Raw genomic sequence first — 20,845 nt, forward strand, 5'->3', positions numbered from 1 at the left:
CAGAATTTTGTCCTGAATCCTGGATAGGATACCTGGCCCAAGTGAAAGGAGTCTGTAACATACTATGGATAACTGGAGGAGATCTGTGTACCACCACCGTCTCAACCAATCTGGTTCAATCAGTATCATTCTGATGTACTATTTCCGTAACTTCTGAGTTGCACGTGGTATGAGTGGGATCAGTGGAAAAGCATAGACACATGGAGTTGACCAGTTGATCAAAAGGACATTGCCCAGAGACAGCAGTTCTGGTGCCATGGATGCGTAGTCTCTGCATTTTTTGTTTTGAGCTGTATCAAATAAATCTAATGTTGAAGCACCCTATTTTTCGAAGACATCGTTTACTACCTCATTATTGAGAACCCACTTGTTATATTCTTCATGAAAAAAAAATGAGGAAGTCTGCTTCTACATTTGGGATTCCTGGAATGTGGAAAGCTGTAATTGATAACCCTCTTCCTAGTGCCACATTGTAAGAGCTTGTGATAATTGTCCTAATCTTGTTCTGCCTGATTTGTTGATATAGTACATTGTAGGGCTGTTGTCAGTTTATATCATCAGGTCTTTGGAAGTGATACAGGGTAAAAAACGCTTAATAGCTAGATGTACAGTTTTAGGCCCTATTACATTTTTATGATAAGATTTTTCAGACCAATGTCCTTGAATTGTGAGGTTGTCCATCCTATCAGTGAGGCGTCTGTGGTTCTTCTGAAAGGGCACTCCTGCTAGCAGATTCTGAGACGTGATCCACCACATGAGGGAATGGCATGTATTCTCCATTAGATAGATCCGATCTTCTCAACGTCCCGTTCTCTGTGACCATTGATTCTCTAGGCAAACTTGGAGAGCTCTCATGTAGAGACATGCATTTTGGACTATAAAAAGGCAGAATGCCATCTACACTGGAAGACATGCTATCTGATGAACAGTTGGTTTGACTTGTTGCAGATTTCGTCTGGACTGATGATACATTCTCCTCCGAAGTAAACACCTTTTCCTTTTGAGTGTCCATTGTTGCCCCTATAAACGCATGGTACTGAGCTAGTGCGGAAAGTGATTTTTCTGTTTTGATTTTCAAGCCCAGTTTTGATAATAGCGTTCTTATGGTTGCAAAGTCTTTTTTTCTTTGCTCTGTTCAGAGAGTCTGACTTTATTAGCAAGTCGTCTAGGTATGGATACCGAAAAATGCCTTTCTTTTGTAAGTGTGCTGCTACCACTACCATGCCTTTGGAGAAGGTTTGGGGGCTTATTTTAGGCCGAAATGAAGTACAGCATATTTATAGAAATCTGTTCCCTCTCAAAATCTTAGAAATTATCCGTGACGATGAGGGGTTGGAATGCGAACGTATGCGCCTTAAAGGTTCACTGCACAAGGCCAATCGTTTTTTCTTATGTGTAGATATATTAGCTGGAGGGACAGCATCCTGAATGTTTCCTTTTTTATATATTTGTTGAGGAGTCTGAGGTCTAGGATAGGCCAAAACTGTTTGGAATTACTTTTCTTTTGCACCAGAAAGTACCTTCAGTAGACAGCTTTGTTGACCTGATTTGAGGGGACTTTTTCTATTGCTCTTTTCTGTAGAAGAAAATATATCTCTTACAATAGGTTGTCTAGATGAGAAATTGTGACATGTAATGGATAACTGGCGGTGGAGTGTTTTTGAAACTGAGTGCATAGTTTTTCACTCTTCCAGGAAGAATTTCACTGCTTGCTCCACAGGAGTGGGAAACTGTGAAGGGGGTGTTTGATCTCCAAAGCTGGTAGTGAAGATTTTTGCCCTTGGATTGAAAAGGCTTGGATTGGGGTGGCATCTCATTTTTTGATAATGGCTTTGATATGGCCTTTTGTGATTGCCAGCGCTGCTGCGAGTAGTGATTAGGCCACCTAGGGGTTTGAATCCTATGGGAATAAAACAGTTTGTCCCTAGACTTGCACTGCTGCTGAATGACTTCTTTTGTTCCTCAAGGCTAACAGCTTTTAATGTTTCCACATCATTTATTCATTCTGAGCATCTCCTCCTGAGTATGTTGGTCAAATAAAATGGAACCTGAAAACAGTAAATTTGCAATCTTCAACTGAGCAACAGGATTCAGTGATGACAGTATCAGTCAGGATGTTTGCCTCACTGACATGCAGTGACAAAATGAAGTGACTTAGAGTCCGGCCGAGTCTACTGCAGCACTACTCGACTGATTTGAAAACAAGTACCCCTCATTTACCATTTCTAGGTAGTCCTTTTCCTGTGGGTTGGTAAGTCAGACATGAAGGCCTTCATTCCATATCATACTTCGCAGTGATATCTGCCTAACAATGCAGCTGCATTGGCATTTCTTAAATGGGTGGAAGCTGTGCCACAAACTTTTTTAACAATGGCATCCATCCGCTTGCTCGCCTGATCTTGAGGAGCCATGGATTCTGGAGCAGAAGCCTTCACCTTTCTGCCTTTGCGATTATTAAATCTGGTTTTGGATCAGACTTTAGAGAATCAGGATCTTGTTGTAGAGGCCTGTACTTCTTTAGGAGCCTTGTGATATCAGACTTAACTGTGGCTGGAGTCAGGAACCTTTCCTCAACGACGTCCATAAGACCAGGAAGGAGAGGTCTTGGCGTCGACCCTGTTTGAAGGGTTTTCAAGATTACAAATATTGTTAGTTGAGTTGAATGCACAGTAAGAAATGCGTTACTTACCTGTAACAGCAGTTATCCAGTATTGGTATCTTTCATAGATTCACATGCCTGAATCATTCCCCGTCGTCGGGGTGGGAGTCCCCGGTAAATAATTATAGTAATGTCACCATGACATATACTTAGTACTAGGCCAGAGGCCTCACATTAGTAGCCTATCTAGGTCCTTATGTAAAAAGGACCAAACTTTGGCCAGTAGCCAATCAGCCCTTATCACCCTCCTGACCTTCCTGGAAGGAGCCCTTGTCCCTCAGATTTTCGTAAGCACCGTGCCAAGTAGTACCTACTGAGAAGACTTAGGTGAGCCCTTCCAGGGGAGGCGGGTGGGTTGCATGTGAATCTATGAAAGATACCAATACTGGATAACTGCTGTTACAGGTAAGTAACGCATTTCTTATCCAGTATTATGGGTATCTTTCATAGATTCACATGCCTGAATCAGAATAGCAAGCAATAATGAGCACATTTCTCACATACATCTTGAAAGACATAATAAACTTATCATAAGTTGTTACACAGTTTACATGATACTCACAACCTGATAAGAAATGTGCGAGAAATTACCTGGAAGGTGGGATGATAGGAAGAAGGCTCACCTCTAATGAAATAGATGACGTAGGACAGCCTGTCCTACTGCTGCATCCTTCATAAGTTCAGAATCCAAGCAGTAGTGCTTGGTGAACGTATGCGGCGTCTTCCATGTCGCCGCTCTGCAGATGTCGACAATGGGTACCCCAGCAAAGAGCGCCATGGAGGTGGCTACCGCTCTAGTGGAGTGTGCTCGAACCTTTGAAGGCAGAGGATGGCCCGCCTGTTGGTGACAGAATGCGATGGCCGCTGAAATCCATCTGGAAATGCTCTGTTTTGTCAATGCTAGGCCTTTCCTGGGCCTACTAAATGCCACAAACAATTGGTTGGACTTCCGAAATTGCTCTGTCCTGTGTATATAGAATTTGAGACATCGTTTGAGGTCCAATGAGTGTAGAGATATTTCAGCCGCGGATGATGGATTCTGGAAGAAAGATCTCAGGACAATAGGTTCATTGAGATGGAAAGAGGACGGAACCTTTGGAATAAATTTAGGATTAGTCCGTAGAATGACCCTGTCGTTCTTAAACTGGATGAAAGGGTCTTGCACAGAAAAAGCCTGCAGTTCACTCACTCTCCTTGCTGACGTGAGCGCCAGTAATAGAGCCGTTTTCCATGACAAATATTTAAGATCTGTTTTGTGAATTGGCTCAAAAGGGTGTTTCATTAGTTGAGCTAGTACCACATTTAGTTGCCATGTAGGTGGTGACACTCGTACTGGAGGGAAAGTTCTGAATAATCCCTTCAGAAACTGCTTGACCAGTCTGTTGGTCCATAGTGAATCTCCACATGAAGAACGTCTGAACCTGGATATGGCCGCCAGGTGGACCTTTATTGAAGCGTGTGCCAGCCCTGAATTGGCTAGGTGGAGCAGATAGGGCAGAATTTGTGCTGGAGTAGAAGTGAACGGGTGTAATTTCTGAGCCCTACACCACAAACAGAACCTTTTCCACTTAAGGGAATACGTTTTATTAGTACTTTTAGCCCGGGCCCGGGCTAGAACGACTCTGCATTCCTGCGGAAGATCTAAATTCTGGAACTCTCTGAACTCAGGAGCCAAGCCGATAATTTGAGAGATGTTGGATCCGGATGTTGGACTTGACCCTGGTTCATTGTGAGGTGATGTGGGCATATCCTGAATAGAATAGGAGGTTCCAGCGATAGAAGGTGTAGTTCTGTATACCAGTGCTGGCGGGCCACGCTGGGGCTATCAGGATCATGGTACAGCTCTCTACTTTCAATTTCCAGAGAACCCTGGGGATCAGGGGAAACGGTGGAAAAGCGTAAGCAAAGACCTTGCACCATGTCATCGAAAAGGCATTCCCGAGGGACCTTTTCTGGGGAACCCAGCTTGCGTAATGTTGGCATTTCGCATTTGTTTCTGTCGCAAAGAGATCCAGTGGAGGCTTTCCCCAACGGGAGAACACTGAGTCGAGCGTCTTCTGGTCGAGCTCCCACTCGTGGCAAATTGAGCGCTGTCTGCTTAGTGAGTCTGCCAGGGTGTTGTCTACTCCTGGGACATACTCTGCCCGCAGAGAAATGTTGTGCTGGAGCAGCCAGATCCAAATTTGCTGAGATTCTCGAGACAACGTCCTGGATCGAGTACCTCCCTGTTTGTTTAGGTAGTGAATTGTGGTGGTGTTGTCCGTCCTCACAAGCACTGGTAAGTTCCTGATTCGGGGTAGAAATGCTGAAAGTGCCAAGCGCACTGCTCGTAACTCTAGCAAATTGATGTGGAGTTGTTTTTCTGCCACTGACCACTGACCATGTACTTGCAATTCCTGAAGGAACGCCCCCCATCCTTCCAGTGACGCGTCTGTGGTTATCACATAAGGGGAGACTGGGAGTAGAAAAGGAAGGCCTTTGTTCAAGTTGTCGCCCAGAAGCCACCATCTCAGAGCCTTCTTCATGACCTGAGTGATCTTGATCCAGTCGTCGAAGGATCCTGTACTTTGGATCCACTGATTTGCCAAAGCTTCCTGTAGAGGTCGCATGTGGAGGCGACTGTGCGGAATGAGAAATATGTTGGAAGACATCATTCCTAGCAACGACTTGAAGAGTCGAACCTTGACTCTCCGTTTGGTCTGTATTTGGACTGCCAGGGTCTTCAGCTTGAGCTGACGTTCCCTGGAAGGGAAGGCTTTCTCCTGTTGTGTATCCAACGATGCTCCTAGGAAATTGAGACGCTGTGATGGTCGTAGATTTGATTTTTCCTGGTTGAGCGTTAGGCCTAGGTTCTCGAAAAGATGAAGGCAGGCCGTAGAGGACTTGGCCACGCCTGTCCGAGTAGGAGCTTTGATGAGCCAATCGTCCAGGTAGGGAAAGACTTGGTGATGATGCTGACGAAGGTATGCTGCTACTGGAGACAGACACTTCGTAAAGATGCGTGGAGCTGACTTCAGGCCGAATGGTAATACTCTGAACTGGTAGTGCCTGCCTGCTACTGCAAACCTCAAGAATTGTCGATGACTCTTGTGAATGAGGATATGAAAATAGGCATCCTGGAGGTCCAAGGATACCATATAGTCTTTTGAATTGAGTAGGTGTAATACTTCCTGTAGGGTAACCATACGGAAAGACTGCTTCTTGAGGTATTTGTTTAGGTTTCTCAAATCCAGTATTGGTCTCCACTGCCTCTTCTCCTTTTTTCTGATCAGGAAGAAACGGGAATAAAATCCTCTCCCCTTCTGTTCTCGAGGAACTCTTTCCACTGCTCCTTTCTGTAGCATTAGTGAGAGTTCCTGTTGAAGCATGTTTAGATTTTTGTGCTGCACAGGACATGGTGGATTCGGAGGAGGATGTTCCACAAATTCCATCGTGTGCCCGAAGCGGACTAACTGCAACACCCAACGATGTAATTTGCTTCCAATTGTGAAGGAAGTTGGTAATTTTTCCTCCAACTACGAATTGCGGAGAAGAGGTGGAGGCCAGCTGGAGAAAGCAGTCATTGACGTCTGTTATTGTCTTTCTTTCCTCCTCTTCCTCGAAAGGACGACTTATTGTATGAGGATTGTCCTTGTTGTTGTTGCCTCTGCTGATATTGAGGTTTGAACTGCTGGGAAGAGTTATAAGAGGACTTGTAACCTTGATAGTTGCCACGATTGTGTTGTCCTCGACCTCTGGATCCTCGAAAGGAATTATGCTTGTATTGTAGGGTGCCTAGGGCTTTCGCCGTTTCGGTATCCTTCTTAATACCTTGTAGCATGTCATCAATATGTTCACCGAAAAGTCTCTCCCCATCAAAAGGCATGTCGAGGACTTTGGCTTGCACTTCAGGCCGGAATGCGGTGGCTTTAAGCCAGCCCTGGCGCCTTAAAACTGCTGCTCCCGCCAATTGACAGAAACCTGTGGAGGCGATATCCAACGCCACCTCTATCATCTCTGAGGCAGAGCGTTCACCTTCCAGCAGAATCTTCCTAACCTCTTCTTTCTGGTCTTCTGGGATCGCCCCTAGATATGGGGCTATATCTGCCCATATCTGTCGATTGTAGCGACCTATTAATGCCAGAGAATTTGCAGCCCTGATTGATAGGGCGGACATGGAGGAAAATCTCTTGCCAATGGCATCAAGTTTCCTTCCTTCTTTATCAGGAGGCGCTGTTATTGCCGCTGACGGATTGCTGGACTTCTGCTGAGCCGCCTGAGATATAACTGAATCAGGTTTAGTTTGTCCAGTTAAACATGCGGGTGCAGTGTCTGGGGCTTTGTATTTCTTTTCAAGCCTAGCCGGCACTGGAATGAGAGAAAAAGGAGTTTTCATTAGTTTTAGTCCTTGCTCCCATATATAATCGATCACTGGAATGGAGCGAGCTGATCTCTTGATGGGTTCTTTAAAATCATGAAGAAAACAGTCCTGCGTTTCCGATGCTATTTGGATGTTGAACCTTGCAGCCGCTCTTCCTACGATATTATGGAATCCCCCTAAGTCTTCAGGGGTTGAATCATCCTGTACTTGGTCTGGGGATAGTGGATCTGGGTCCGCATTATCATCAGAATCATCATCATGTAATTCACCTTCTTCATCTTGGGCCTCATCATTTCTCACTTCTTCCTCATATTCATCCTCATCAGTAGAGATTTGAGGAGGAAATGTCTCTTGCTCCTGACGTACATCTCGCGGGGGTGGCCGCTGTCTATGTGTAGGAGTTGTTGTTTCCTGTGGTACCTGTACTCCAGAGGCAGGAGAAGACGATGGAAATCTTTGTTTATAGTCTGAAATAAGAAATTGGAGGTCAGAAACAATTGAAGCTGGAAGGCACACCATAGGCTGAACAGTAGTATGTTGTTGAACTGTCTCCTGAACTGTAATTTCCTCAAAATCTTCATAGTCCGAACTCTCATGAACTTTGATGTTGAGATGAGAGGGACTGGATGCTATGGGAAACATGGTCTGTTCTTCAGGATCTTCTGTTTCTAAAAACTGCGTTGGCAACAGCTGTTGGACCTTGCTGGGTGAAGTCATCTCTGGTGTAACCAAACATGATGACATTTTAAATCGTGTATATGTATACTTCAATGAGGGAGAGCCCTTAGATTGTAGATCCGCTGACGCGGTGTCCGTCAACGGTAGAGCATTCACCATTTTTGATGATGTAGCAGGTGTTTTCCTCGACTGAATTGTCATCATTGAAGCCCTCGTCGACGACGACGACGACGATGTCTTCGTCGACGACGATGTCTTCGTCGACGTCGACACTGTAGCCGTCGACGACGGTGGCGTCGTCGACAATGGCATCGTCGACGGTCTCGTCGACGGTGGTGTCGTCGACGGTGGCGTCGACGACTTCGTCGACGGTATCCTCGTCGACGAGGAAGTCTTCGTCGACGGCTGTATCTCCGTCGACGGCTGTATCCTCGTCGACGATGGAATCTTCGTCGACGAGGAAGTCTTCGTCGACGCTGGAAGCTTCGCCTTCGTCGACGATGAATGAGACGACGACGGGAGCGCCGTCAAAAGCGACGTCGACGGTTTTGTGACAGGAATGACAGAAGGTATTGACCTACCCATCGTCAACGACGTGGTAGTAGTCGATGCCATGGAGAAAGTAGACGCCGTGGATGTCGAAATGGAGACTGTCGACAAGGTCACAGGCAGGCCAGACGACACTATAGCAGGCTTCTTGAAGTCTGTCATCTGAAGAGAAGGTTTCTGAGGCTTGACCTTAGGATGACTCTCCACGGACTTTGGCTTCTTGTGAGGAGGCACAACAGACTGATCTGGAGATGTCTGTCGAGGCCTTTTAGGAGCGGAGTGGAAGCTCCTGTAGGAACACTCGCTCTCACCTGAGGAGACTACCTGCTCTTTGTCCTTTAGTCTCTGGAGCCATAGCAACAGTCGCCCTTCCCTGTCCTTCAACGTCTTGACCGGGAGAGTGCGACAAATCTTACATTCCTTGGCAGAATGCTGAGGATAGAGGCAATATAAGCAATCCTCATGCTTGTCCTCTATATGTAACCTCATTTTACTACAAGAGGCACAGGGTCGAAAAAGCCCTTTTTTAGGAGTAGTAGACATATCAACTACCAAAACTCCCTTCTATGAAGAATAAAAGGAAAAAATCCAAAGATATAGGAAAAACCTGAGCAGAGATCAGTGGAGACTCCCTTCAGCACGACGTGCGGTAGAAAATCTGAGGGACAAGGGCTCCTTCCAGGAAGGTCAGGAGGGTGATAAGGGCTGATTGGCTACTGGCCAAAGTTTGGTCCTTTTTACATAAGGACCTAGATAGGCTACTAATGTGAGGCCTCTGGCCTAGTACTAAGTATATGTCATGGTGACATTACTATAATTATTTACCGGGGACTCCCACCCCGACGACGGGGAATGATTCAGGCATGTGAATCTATGAAAGATACCCATAATACTGGATAAGATTTAGCTTAGATGCACCTCTTACTAAGACATTGTCAAAGGTAATGATATCGTCCAGGAGAGATATCCTAGCTGGAGACTGAGGTGCACAAGATTAAGTGTATAATCATTTGGGGTGGATTAAGGTGATCCTGACCTTGATCTTGAGCATGAGGGGGTCATGGATCCTCTGTTAGAAGGTGTCTGCGGCGACATAGAAGTGGTCCTAGAAAAGTGTTGTACAGGGGACATTTTCAAAGGACATAATGGATCTGTACAGGATTGTCCCCCGGCATCGAGAGAGGTGAAACTAACATTGTGCAAACCCTCTTTGTGGTAACCGAGGTATTTGGTGGAGAAAAATGTCTCTGCGACGTCGAGTGATGAGACTTTGACACCAACGATTGGGATCTTGACTTTGAACTGTGACCTTTCGATGCGAACCTTGAGTGAGACGGCAGGAGCGTCTTAGTCTTCAGCATCAACAGCGTTGCTGGTAATCCCGCGCCCGACTTGGACATTGAGCGATGATGATGATGGCGCATCGACGTTGACTCTTCTTTTGAAGGTGAACAAGACGGGCCAAAACTCGCGAAGTCGATGTTCTTGACGTCGGCAAATGATATCAATGAGAATGAAGTTGAAGCTGATGTGAGGGCGATTTCTTGTCCTTAGATCTTCCACCGTGGAAGTCCATATCTGATTATTGATGCTAAACGGCAGAATGGTGAGAGGATGATCTTTCCATTCATTTCCTTTTCTTCCTTTCTTGTTCCGCCTTCATATCCTGCATCCAACCACGCAGTCTGATGCCCTCTCTGTCTCTACGCATTCTTTTTGACATTTTTTCAACAAATGCCACGTCCTTCAGTGAGGTAGGTATGTGAATGGCATACCACACACACCTTATGGTGCATCAGAGCTCGCCTTCTTTCTACAACATGATGAGCATTTAGTAAAAAGAGCAGGCATTCTGACAAAAAATTCTGTTAGAAAATAATAAAGAATGACTGTACACGACAGTGGACATGTAAAAGTGTTGAGTACAATGCTTTTACAAGCACTGAATTTGTGATGGAAAAAGATTTGTAGGTGAAAAGACACCTGAGGTGTTCCGAGATTCTGCGTGAAGGAGATGGACAAAAGAACTGACACTCTCAGCCAAACTGCTACTACAGTGCATTGTGGGATCTAGGTACAGGCTTCTTTTTTAATCTTATCAGTTCCTATTCATGCTGTTTTTGTACACAGGGACCTTTTTTCCATGACAAAGTGTTGAGCATTCAAAGGCTACATAAGAATGTTTCCAACAATTCTCCTACAGCAATTAGGAGGAAGATACATCTCTGACAGACTGCACTGAGTTTACATTGACAATGACTTTCAGGGATGAACATTCTTCAGTGACTTGTTCCTGAACAGTTAATATATATTGGAGGAGGTGTTCCGGGGTCAGCACAGGCAGCGGAGAATTATTTAAAGTTCATGACTATCAATGAAGATTCAACGAAGCAGAAGGTACAAAAAAAATATATATAACAACACATCTTCAAAAGAACAGAGGAATGCTGATAAAAATCCATGGTTAAAGCACTGTGAATGAATGAATAAGATACAGATACATAATATGGTGTTTGATGAATATACATATATATACATGTAGTGGGGTGTACGCACGCAGAGGGAAACAAATAGAACACAGGAGTCACAAAGAGACTGCAAAGGGAGATGCAGAGGCCCTGGATTATGAGCAGCAATTAAAGCAACATATACCCGATATCCTTAAGAATCTAAGCACAAATTCCCAAATAAATGCAAAATGGTTTGCAAAATCATTACCAAATTACAAATTGGAAGAGACATGCTAGTAGTGCTCCTTTCAAATTTCAATTCGGTAAGCTATATATATCAGTGACAGGTGACCGTAATGCTGTTCACACACCATTGATCAGTTACCAACTTCCATGTTGGAGTAGTAAATGAATGGAAATGGCAATTTTGAGAACACAAATTGTCCATAATCCAAATATTGCCTTAATATGTCACCCCATGTGCACCAATGCACATAAAAAATTGTGTCGTTCAAAAGTCACTGGTGCGGGTCAGTGCCTCTAGTGTCCAAGCTCAAGGACCACCACAAATTTAGAAGGAAACAGATGCCCAATACACTCTACGAATTGCAGAGATACACAAGGCAGTCAGAGGCTTATGCATTATTCCAATCATTGCACTATAGACAGTTATGCAATGAGATTAGCAAAGATCTCAAGGAGCCAGGAATAGCTTTATCTTTGCAATAGTTTACTCCGCTACAGACATTTATGTAGGCAGGAAGCCATGTTAATAGGATTGCGTGGCAGCTATGGATGTCTTCAGCCTTAAAATAAAAGCCCAGCAGACATCGGTATTTTCCACCCTACAGTTATTGCAGGGAAGTGGATGGTACCTGCAGCCATGCAAGACAAGTAGTGCTGTAGGTGATATATTTGGATTCAGACTGGCAGTTACTGCGGGGGGAGGAGGGTTCTTTTTTTCTGCACAGCAGCTACCGCAAAATAACAGCTGATATTTTGCCATGCAGGTATAGTACTACAGTTAGTGATATTTTCAGACCAGCAGTTATTTCATGGCAAAGAGGGACTTTCCTTGCCCTGCAGTAATTGCACAGCACCTTACAACAACTTCCATCTGGCACTTATTGCAAAGCAAAAGGCTGTTTCCTCTACTCTGCAGTAATTGAAAGCAAATTGCAGCACCATGAAAAAGGGACTTGACACCTCCCCTATATCCCTCTATCTTCTTATTTCACCATGGATGGGTTTGGGGGTTTCATGAACTAGCACTTGTGGTTTAGCAGCTGGAGATACGCGCAGCACCAATAAGCAGGGTCCTTAGTCACAGTTTCTTGTGCATTCGCGTTTCACATGCTAGGGGCACACTCAGTATTCACTCATGCCTTCCAGCTGTTACAGCAAATGGAGAGCAGGTGATGTGGAGGGGTGCAACTAATAGATTAAAAGTTACATACCCAAGACATCTGCACCAGGATGGAGCAAAGGAGGCAGAGAGTGTGAGATAGGGACAAACAAAGGGAAAGACAGAAAGAGGGCCACAAAGAGAAAAAAAGACAGTGAGTTTGTAGTGCAGCAAAACGACCAGTGGAAAAGAAGTAGAAATTACTTACCTGTAACTTTGATGACTGATGACAGTTTTATAATTGCATGCTTGTCATAATCCTGCTATGTAGTGGATTGAACTGTAATCACCTGGAAAAACTTTCCAATAAACAGAAATAGCCTGGTGCACGCCTACTTGGAGGCATATTTGTAATCAGATGTAATTTTAAAGTTAAATGGAACCCCACAGTGCCCCTCAAGTATGAGATATCTTCAGACTTTTTTGTAAAGTGGTAAAGTACGATCAGCTGAACATTTACAACTTCTTTTACACTGGGCGGGTCCAAGGAAAGTCTAAACTTGGACTCAACCTCTTCATGGAACCACTCAACGTTCTGCTACAAACATCCAACGTGCAATTCCACATGTATGCAGACGACACCCAACTCTACCTCAAGATCAACTCCTTGGATGACATTAGGTTACTCAACAGTACCCTTAAGACCACCCAAACTTGGCTGGCAGTGAATCACCTCAAACTGAATCCTTTAAAATCTGAATTCCTCCTTATTGCCCCACCCGCAAAAGTCCCCACCATGCACAACTTGATAAAACACCTTACAGCACTCGATGTTCAACCAACCATTGTGGATTCGGCGATATCACTGGGCATAACTTTGGATTGTAACCTCAATTTGCAGAAGCATATTAGAAATGCAACGAAGGGAGCAAACTTTCACATCAATACACTAAGGAAGCTGAAGCCCTTCCTACCTCACAATGACTTCAAGCTAGCGGGTCAGGCGTTAGTACTACCTCGGCTGGACTATGGAAGTGTCTCATTATGCGGTCTCCCCAAAGCCACTACAGCTCCGCTGAGAGCCTCCACCAACGCAGCAGCGAGACTTATCACTGGGTCGAAAAAAAGAGCTCACATCTCCCCGGATCTAAAATCTTTAAACTGGCTTCCTTTTGAACCCAGAATCCACCTGAAAATAGCATGCATGACCCACAACGCCCTACACAACAGAGCACCCAACTATCTCACTCAAAAACTCACAATTTCTGGATGATCAAGATCAACAAGAAGTGTGGAAAACTCCTTCTGAAACCACACAAATCCAATAAGAAAAAAACGTATAATCGTTCCTTCTCAGAAATAAGACTGAACCCCTCCACCTCTGCCTTCAAGCTGGAAGTAAAAGGGATCCTTATGGCTAAATTTACTTGAACATAGCTCCTCCTCATTGTTACCCTTATCCTTCTAAACGGACGCACCGTAACTGCCCTCCTTTCTGTGATTGTCCTTGCTGCCACTCACTACGGTCCCGTTTTATCCTTCATGTCTGAATCTGTTCTTGCGTGTGTTTTGTTAAGCTTTATGATGTTATTCTTACGATCCTGCTTATTCCCATTGTTTTATATACCTATAGACATTTACTGTAAAGCGCTCTGATACCCGTAAGGATCTTGTTCGCGCTCTATAAAACTCTCAAATAAATAAATAAATGTTATGGGTGCGATCAGCAAAGGGTTGTTCGACTGCTGCTGCAAGCAGCAAAGGTTGTCCCTGAGCTAGGTTGAGTGGTGGCAAAATGGCACTTCATCTAGGGTGACAATAAGCATTGGACTAGCCCTGCTTTCACTTATTGGTGGGTGGGGAAGATGGCAATCATGAGCTTCGTACATAAATCTATAATAGGCATAAACCTACACAACTAGTGTTCCAAATTCAATAACATTTTATGCAGCATACATTTCACATATACTAACATTCAAAATAAGAAAGCAGAGGGCTCCTTGTTGAAACACTTAAAAGCTGCCAGTCCTACCTGTGATTCTTGTCTGGAGTCTAAAGATATCAGTGCTTAACCCATGGATGCACTGACTGCAATGCAGCAAGTCTGTATATCGCCTGCAATAGTATGTCAACCAGAGAGTCTGGTGGCTTCTCTGCTTTTAGTGCAATGACCCTGAGGTATGCAGCTGACTGTTTTCCTCTCTGTGTTTAACAGAATTTGCAGCACGATGTTAGGAATCTGACTTGGCTTAGACTTCAAGTGGCCATTCCTTGAACTGTGAAGTCCACATATCATTGATAAAGGTCTTCGCGGCATCGAAGGTATGCATTATGCTTTTTGCTCTCGTGCATTGCTTTGGAAACAATTTTGCCAAGTCAACTGTCTGGCTTGTCTAATTATGAAATCACATATACGGGTATTTGGGAGAAACTCGTCTAGCAAGTCACAGTCAAACAAACTGATTTGTGTCAGATACTCAGCTATGTCATAATTAGCCATGTTCAGCATCTGAAAATGATAGCTTTTACATCCTACATCACAATATCCTCAACAAAAATGCAGTACCACAACAACCGACTTTTCACCCACAAGCAATAATCTCCTTTTGTCAGCTGCTGATAGCGGCAGGCACTTTGTGAGCATTCACCCTGCAATGAGAACCCTGAAGAAGAGTTCTTTACTTTCGGTCAAATACAAATGTTTGAAATGTCTGGATGTGTATGACATTCTTGAAGCCCACCAAAGAGTTACAATAGTTTAATGCTACAAATGTTATCTTCTGGAGTTACCCCTGTTCTAAGTGAGACATCTTTCACTCGTAGCAACGAATATGCACCATGCCCCCAGTGAAAACGAGGCACAGTATCTATGGCTTTTTCTATATGTGTCTTGGCCTCAGGTTTGACATCGGTGGAGCTGTAGGTTAAATTAGCAGTATAGTCTGTCACAACACTGCAATACCACTACATCACCTCCAATATAGTGTGGGACACTACACATTTTTGTAGGGGGAAAAACCTACCAAAATCCTCTTTCTTATTTACAGAATTTTCAATTACTCCATTTTTATAAATAAATATACATTACTCTTCACTGACTTCGCTGAAACAATATAATGCCTCATGATGTAGTGGAAACGGTGCAGGGGTCAGGCCATGTAGAGAGGGTAATACAACATTACCTCTCTTATACTATCAGAGGTAGGGCTCAGAATGTGAGACCTGCCAATATGTGGGATCTTGTGGTGCTGCCTGGCACTTTACACTGTCTTGCCACAAAAACTCATCTCCTGATCCATTTCTGGCTACGAGAAACTACCTAACATTGGGAGAGAAAGGTGTTAGATGTTTGAGCTGTTTCCAGTGCAGCCTCGTTATTGTCACTCTGTCCTGGAGTCTTGCAGAAACAGTCATGGTTACTTCTACCTAATCATGTATCATGTTCCAATTCTCCATTTCATGACAACGTACTATTGTCATTCATATTTGTCATTCATATCAATTGGTGAGAGGAGTTGGCCTAACAGCTACGGCGGTCGACCTCGAATCTGGGGAACCAGGTTCGAGTCTTGGCAATGACGCTGAACATCCTGTGATTCAGGGCAAATCACTTAATCTCCCTGTGCCTAACAAAAATGAATGTGTCCTGATGTAATGCAACTGGTGCTATGTAAAGCGCCTGGATACCTGGTACCGGGTTCAAGTTCGCGCTATATAAAACTCTGTAAAAATATATATATATCGATCCTGTTAGATTGCCTGGGGTTCTACATGATAGGGGTTGGATCTGTCTCTTTAATGATGTGGACATCTTGATTTCTAACATTTGTGATCGTTCCCATATCACAACACCTTTGGTTCTCCATCAGGTCTTGATATCGAATGTGTTTGCAAGTGCATGTAGCTGGGTGCTTACAGTGTTTTTGATTGATGTTGAAGATGTTTTTTAGGCACGTTTGTGCGCTGTTGCCAACATCGAGATTTTGTCGCGTGGGAGTTTAGCAAAAAAATCAAGGCAAAGAACAAGTGACCCTTGTGTTCTGGGGTCGAGGTCACCGATTCTATTTTTTGTCACGTTCTCCGTCAAGAAATGGTATTCAACCATGTTAAACCTATTTATTTGTTAAATTTATTTTAGGTATTTATAACCAGAGTATGAGCCTTGCTCATAGGAGCAGTGGAGAACATCTATGGAGAACACTTTTTTATGGCACAGACATCTGGATCTTAAAGTGCTCTGCATAAAGCAGTGTGTTAGATGATTTCAGGGTGAGACTTGATCACAGAATATAATGAGTAAGTGGCAAGGGTCATATCAATGGGACAGTACAAAGCAGCACACTATTATGTTTAGATATAGTTAATTACACACATTCACTCTTTAGAGGTACTTGAACATATAGTGATTAAGACCAGAACCACAAAATGATTCTGGTTATGTGCCAAAGTGTGTATCCAAAACCAAGTTTCAGGAAAGACGTTTAGCCACCAGACTATATCTGATCTAGGAGGCCTTGCACCTTTTTAGAGATGGTGACCCACACACTCTCAGACTCAATTTCAGAACCACGAAATGCGGCTCACTATTAGATCAAAACTACTCAGGAGTCACATTCTCAAGCCAATCTTAGAACAACTGACAGTATTCCTCATTGAACGCACCCTATCCATGAGGAAAACATACACGAACAAAACAATTACAAAGCTATTTGACAGGATTCTGACCACAGATGACTACCAAGACAGCTGCCTCATCCGAACCAGAGGATTACTTTTTCTCTAGTTTCAGTGACTGCAGGGCTACTGGATTTCTGGACTAAATGGGATTACAGACCGATAAATCAGAAGATGATGCCAAACTTATTATTGTTGTTGAAGAGTCGTCAATGTTCTCAAAATGGGATGTCATTCGACCTATGCCAATGATTCAGTATCGACCAGGCCTTTTTCTACAGCAGAAAGCTTAGAAGGGCAATTTCCCAAACACCAGATGACATAATAATTTGAAGCATGTAAACTTTTAATAGATTCTTGGTGCAAACCCTGCTTTACATGCTTGGTTGCCACATTTTTTGTCACTCAGGACAAACAGTGCTGGTATTTAGGCACTGGGAAGACATGATGACATGACCTTTTATTTGACATGTACAGATTGAGTGGAAGTTATTAGCCAATGTTATCCTCATCCTTTAAGGACTTAGACGTCAACAATTCAGACTAAATGGGGGTGTCCGGTACCATGAGATACGAGTACCTGGTGGCACTGTACATCCCTTTACTCTGGGCGAAGGGGAACTGCAATATGGGTATCCCAGAAGCAGTGATGACTTGGACTTTGATAGCACTATTGAAGAGTACATGGGTGTTTAGCATGCAGGCAGAATTTGCACAGTTATTTTACGGGTATTTATGAAGGCAGGAAGGAGGACGTCACGTAGGGAACATGACTGTCACAATGCCATCCTTCACAGACACCTCTCGGAAAACTGAGAGCTTTTAACAAGTATAGTTCTTATAAGCGCAGATTCATGTACATATCACTTGCATGGCTGGTGTCTGAGGTCATAACCCACCTAAGCTGTAGGTTGTTAAACACACACTCTCACAAAGAGTAGGATCATTTTTAAAGAGGTGTGGTTTGGTCTGATATACCAAACAATATTGTCAACTAAAAGTTCTCTGGGCCAGAATTATTTTGTTCTCATTCTCTGGACCCAATACCTTTGGGCCTGGTTACACCGGACCCAGAGACTTCGCTGGAGTAGTAGGGGGTGTAGACAGCTACTGTGCCCAGCCCACCCTCGTTCTTCAGATGAGGGGAACAGAAAAAGCTCCCTATACCACCCCGCTGAAGGGAAAGGATATCTGTCCTCCCACTGCTCCCACTCTCTGCACCAGACGACCTCCCCAGTCATTCAAATAAATCCCCCCTGCAACAAAATATTTAAGGATTTTGGGCCATTATTACCCCCGCAATTTGGGCATGGTATCTCACAGCAGAAGTAATGGGGAACTCATAATAGGGGCTTTTCAGGAAAATCTTAACCAATGCTGCAAAGGAAAAGTAAATGTTTTCACAGGACAAGGCACCATTCTCTTTTTGGGCTAAATCAAGAATTCAGAAAATCGAGCCACAGATTTGATTAATTTATGGGTTATAGATCCAGAATTCGCCTTTAATGGGCAGCATATTGAAAGCCTTAATAATGGACAAATTAGATATGATATACAAGGCTTGAATGACAGTATCCAAAGGCAGAACAACACTGATAACTGTGTTCGTGAGGGAGCATCCGTGGGTGTCACTTGATGGTTATGACATAGCCATCTCTAATGCAACCTAGTGCATGTTCAATCTAAAGGAGGCTATCATCATTTTCCCAAGGAAGACCGTGTGACATTCAAATGATCAGATGAATGGCACTGCATGGTTTTCATTGCTTTCTGTGTCATGTGGTACACAGGAAGCAGGCAGGTATCCCACCCCCATATGCACACAAGATTGACTTGCATCCAGTGCCCTCACTCTCTCAATCTCCCCAGGACCACAAAAGCAACATGGCTGTCAAGAACTCAAGCTGCACCATTGAGTGGTGTGAGTGGAATGCACGAGTACAGTTTTATGTGGATATGTGACATCACGATTTCCAATAACTCCTGTAAACCAGGAGATAGCATTTTAGATGCTCGAGAAATCATGCATTTCTGGTACACAGATGCAAAGAATTCTAGAGAAGAAAAAACATTTCCCCTTCTTCTCCTTACCTAGACTAGAGCGGGTGCTGGAGCGCTCAATGATGGTATGTTTGCTAGGGTTGTTTAAAACAGAGCGCTTAGCCAGGGAGATGTCGGCTGTAACACGTGTAATGGAGATCCTAGGAGAGGACAGAAATAAATTAAAGGTAATTTATTAGGCAGATCATGCAACAGAGCACTCTGGCTTGCTAAGCAGAACCTAGTACTTACCAACTCGACCCTGAAGAATGTAATCAGTTGCTAGGACTCTCCAAGCGGACGTCAGTAATTGTTCTAAATTGCTACCTTTGAACATTTGGGAGGGGTTTGTGGTGGTATTTGGCTGACATACCAAAGGAATAGTCCGAATTCTAAAAACTGGTATAAGAAGGCTTTGGTGTAACTTTACCAAGGATGCCCAATAACACAGCATGCAAAGCTAAAGGTTGCTCTTTGAGGTCCCATGCTCTGCAGTATACCATGCTGACGTAAAACAGTAGTTCTTTTGGTAGTTACAAACTTCAACATTTGAATGCCTTATCCCACTTGCATGGCCCACATCTGGCATAACTACCATTATATTTCTGGGACACATTTGAAAGACTATAGCAGGGGTATGAAACCTTTTCTGTTATAACAGCTACTTATGGTCAGTGAAACTCTTCAAGAGCTACTAATATTATGGGTGTTGTAATAATGACCACATCAGACAAGATTACATTATAGGCCACCTTATGCAAGATTACTAGCAGTGATCACCTCCATGCATTAGGCAAGGTTGCCAGCAGTAATTTATGAAAATTAGTTACTTACCTGTAACTACGTTTATCCATTATTGGTATCTTTCATAGATTCACATGCCTGAATCATTCCTCTTCGTCGAGAGGGAAGTCCTACGGTAACATAATCAAGCAGTTTTTAAATAATGCCATAGCCTATAATGGCCTTGGGCCATGCATAACATAGCCTATCAATGTCCTTTTAAAAAAAGGAGGAAATGTTGAATGCAGCTAATCACCTGCTAGCACCCTCTAGAACCTTCCCAGAAGAGGCAGGTTCCCTCAGATTTTCCCAGTACAAATGAGAAGTGAGTAGCTTGGTAAATAACAAGGAAACAGCCTCTAAGGGGAGGAGGGTGGGTGCATGTGAATCAATGAAAGATACCAATACTGGATAACCATAGTTACAGGCAAGTAACTCATTTTCTTATGCAGTATTGTTTTATCTTTCTTAGATTCACAGGCCTGAATCAGAGTAGCAAGCAGTCACCTCCAATAATATCTTGTCTGTTGAGGAAGGTGGGTGACTTTTTTCCCCCTTAAACATACTGAACCCCAAGTCTGAGGTAATACCAGAAGCCATTTAAAGGCTGTGTCTATGCAAGCTTTTTTTTTTTTAGGGGGGGTTAAAGGGGGGGGGGGGGGGAGTAAAAGGGGTCGGAAGAAAAGAAATGCACCAAACATAATTATAAGACAAAAACGTTAGTTATTGCTTATATACGCACATTTTCGTATACAAAACAATAGCAAGGGGAAAAAACAGCATAACTCGTAATACACTTTACCTTAAGAACACGCAAGCATATGAAATCACCATGAAAACAAAAGACTCTTTCTAAATATTCGAATGAGGCTTACCTTAATAGAAGAAATGGCAAAGTACCGCCTGGCTAAGTGCTGAACCTGCATCCTGTGCGGACTCCAAGAAGTAGTGCAGCGTGAAGGTGTAAGTGGTCCTCCAGGTTGCAGCACGACAGATCTTTTCCAAAGTCACTCCCACAAAGATGGCGTTGATGTGGCAACTGCTCTGGTGGAGTGAGCTTTTGCTGCCTTTTTCAAATGGTTTTTAGCTTTGATATGACAGAACTGTATCACAGCCAATATCAATCTTGCGATAGTGGCTTTTGTTATTGCAGTCCCTTCTCAGCCTTGGCCCTAGGCAACTAACAATTGATACCTTTTCCGTATGTCCTTCGTTCTCTGAAGGTAGAACTTAAGGCAACGTTTGACATCCAGCATATGTAGTGTTTGCTCTGCAGGCGTTGATGGTTACGAAAAGAAGGACCGGAG

The 20,845-nt window shown here is 43.7% G+C and overlaps 1 protein-coding gene across 2 annotated transcripts in view; it reads right to left on the bottom strand.

Annotated features, from left to right (window-relative positions):
- Positions 1 to 20,845, bottom strand: part of CACNB1 (calcium voltage-gated channel auxiliary subunit beta 1) — a 627,177-nt gene that overhangs the window by 111,077 nt on the left and 495,255 nt on the right. For both annotated transcript variants that reach the window (XM_078645637.1, XM_078645638.1), the window contains exon 10: positions 18,807 to 18,916. In XM_078645637.1, the coding sequence (XP_078501763.1) occupies positions 18,807 to 18,916 (110 nt within the window). The remainder of the gene's footprint in view (positions 1 to 18,806; positions 18,917 to 20,845) is intronic.

The sequence above is a fragment of the Lissotriton helveticus genome, chromosome 5_1 (assembly GCF_964261635.1).
Source record: "Lissotriton helveticus chromosome 5_1, aLisHel1.1, whole genome shotgun sequence".
Lineage (NCBI taxonomy): Eukaryota > Metazoa > Chordata > Amphibia > Caudata > Salamandridae > Lissotriton > Lissotriton helveticus.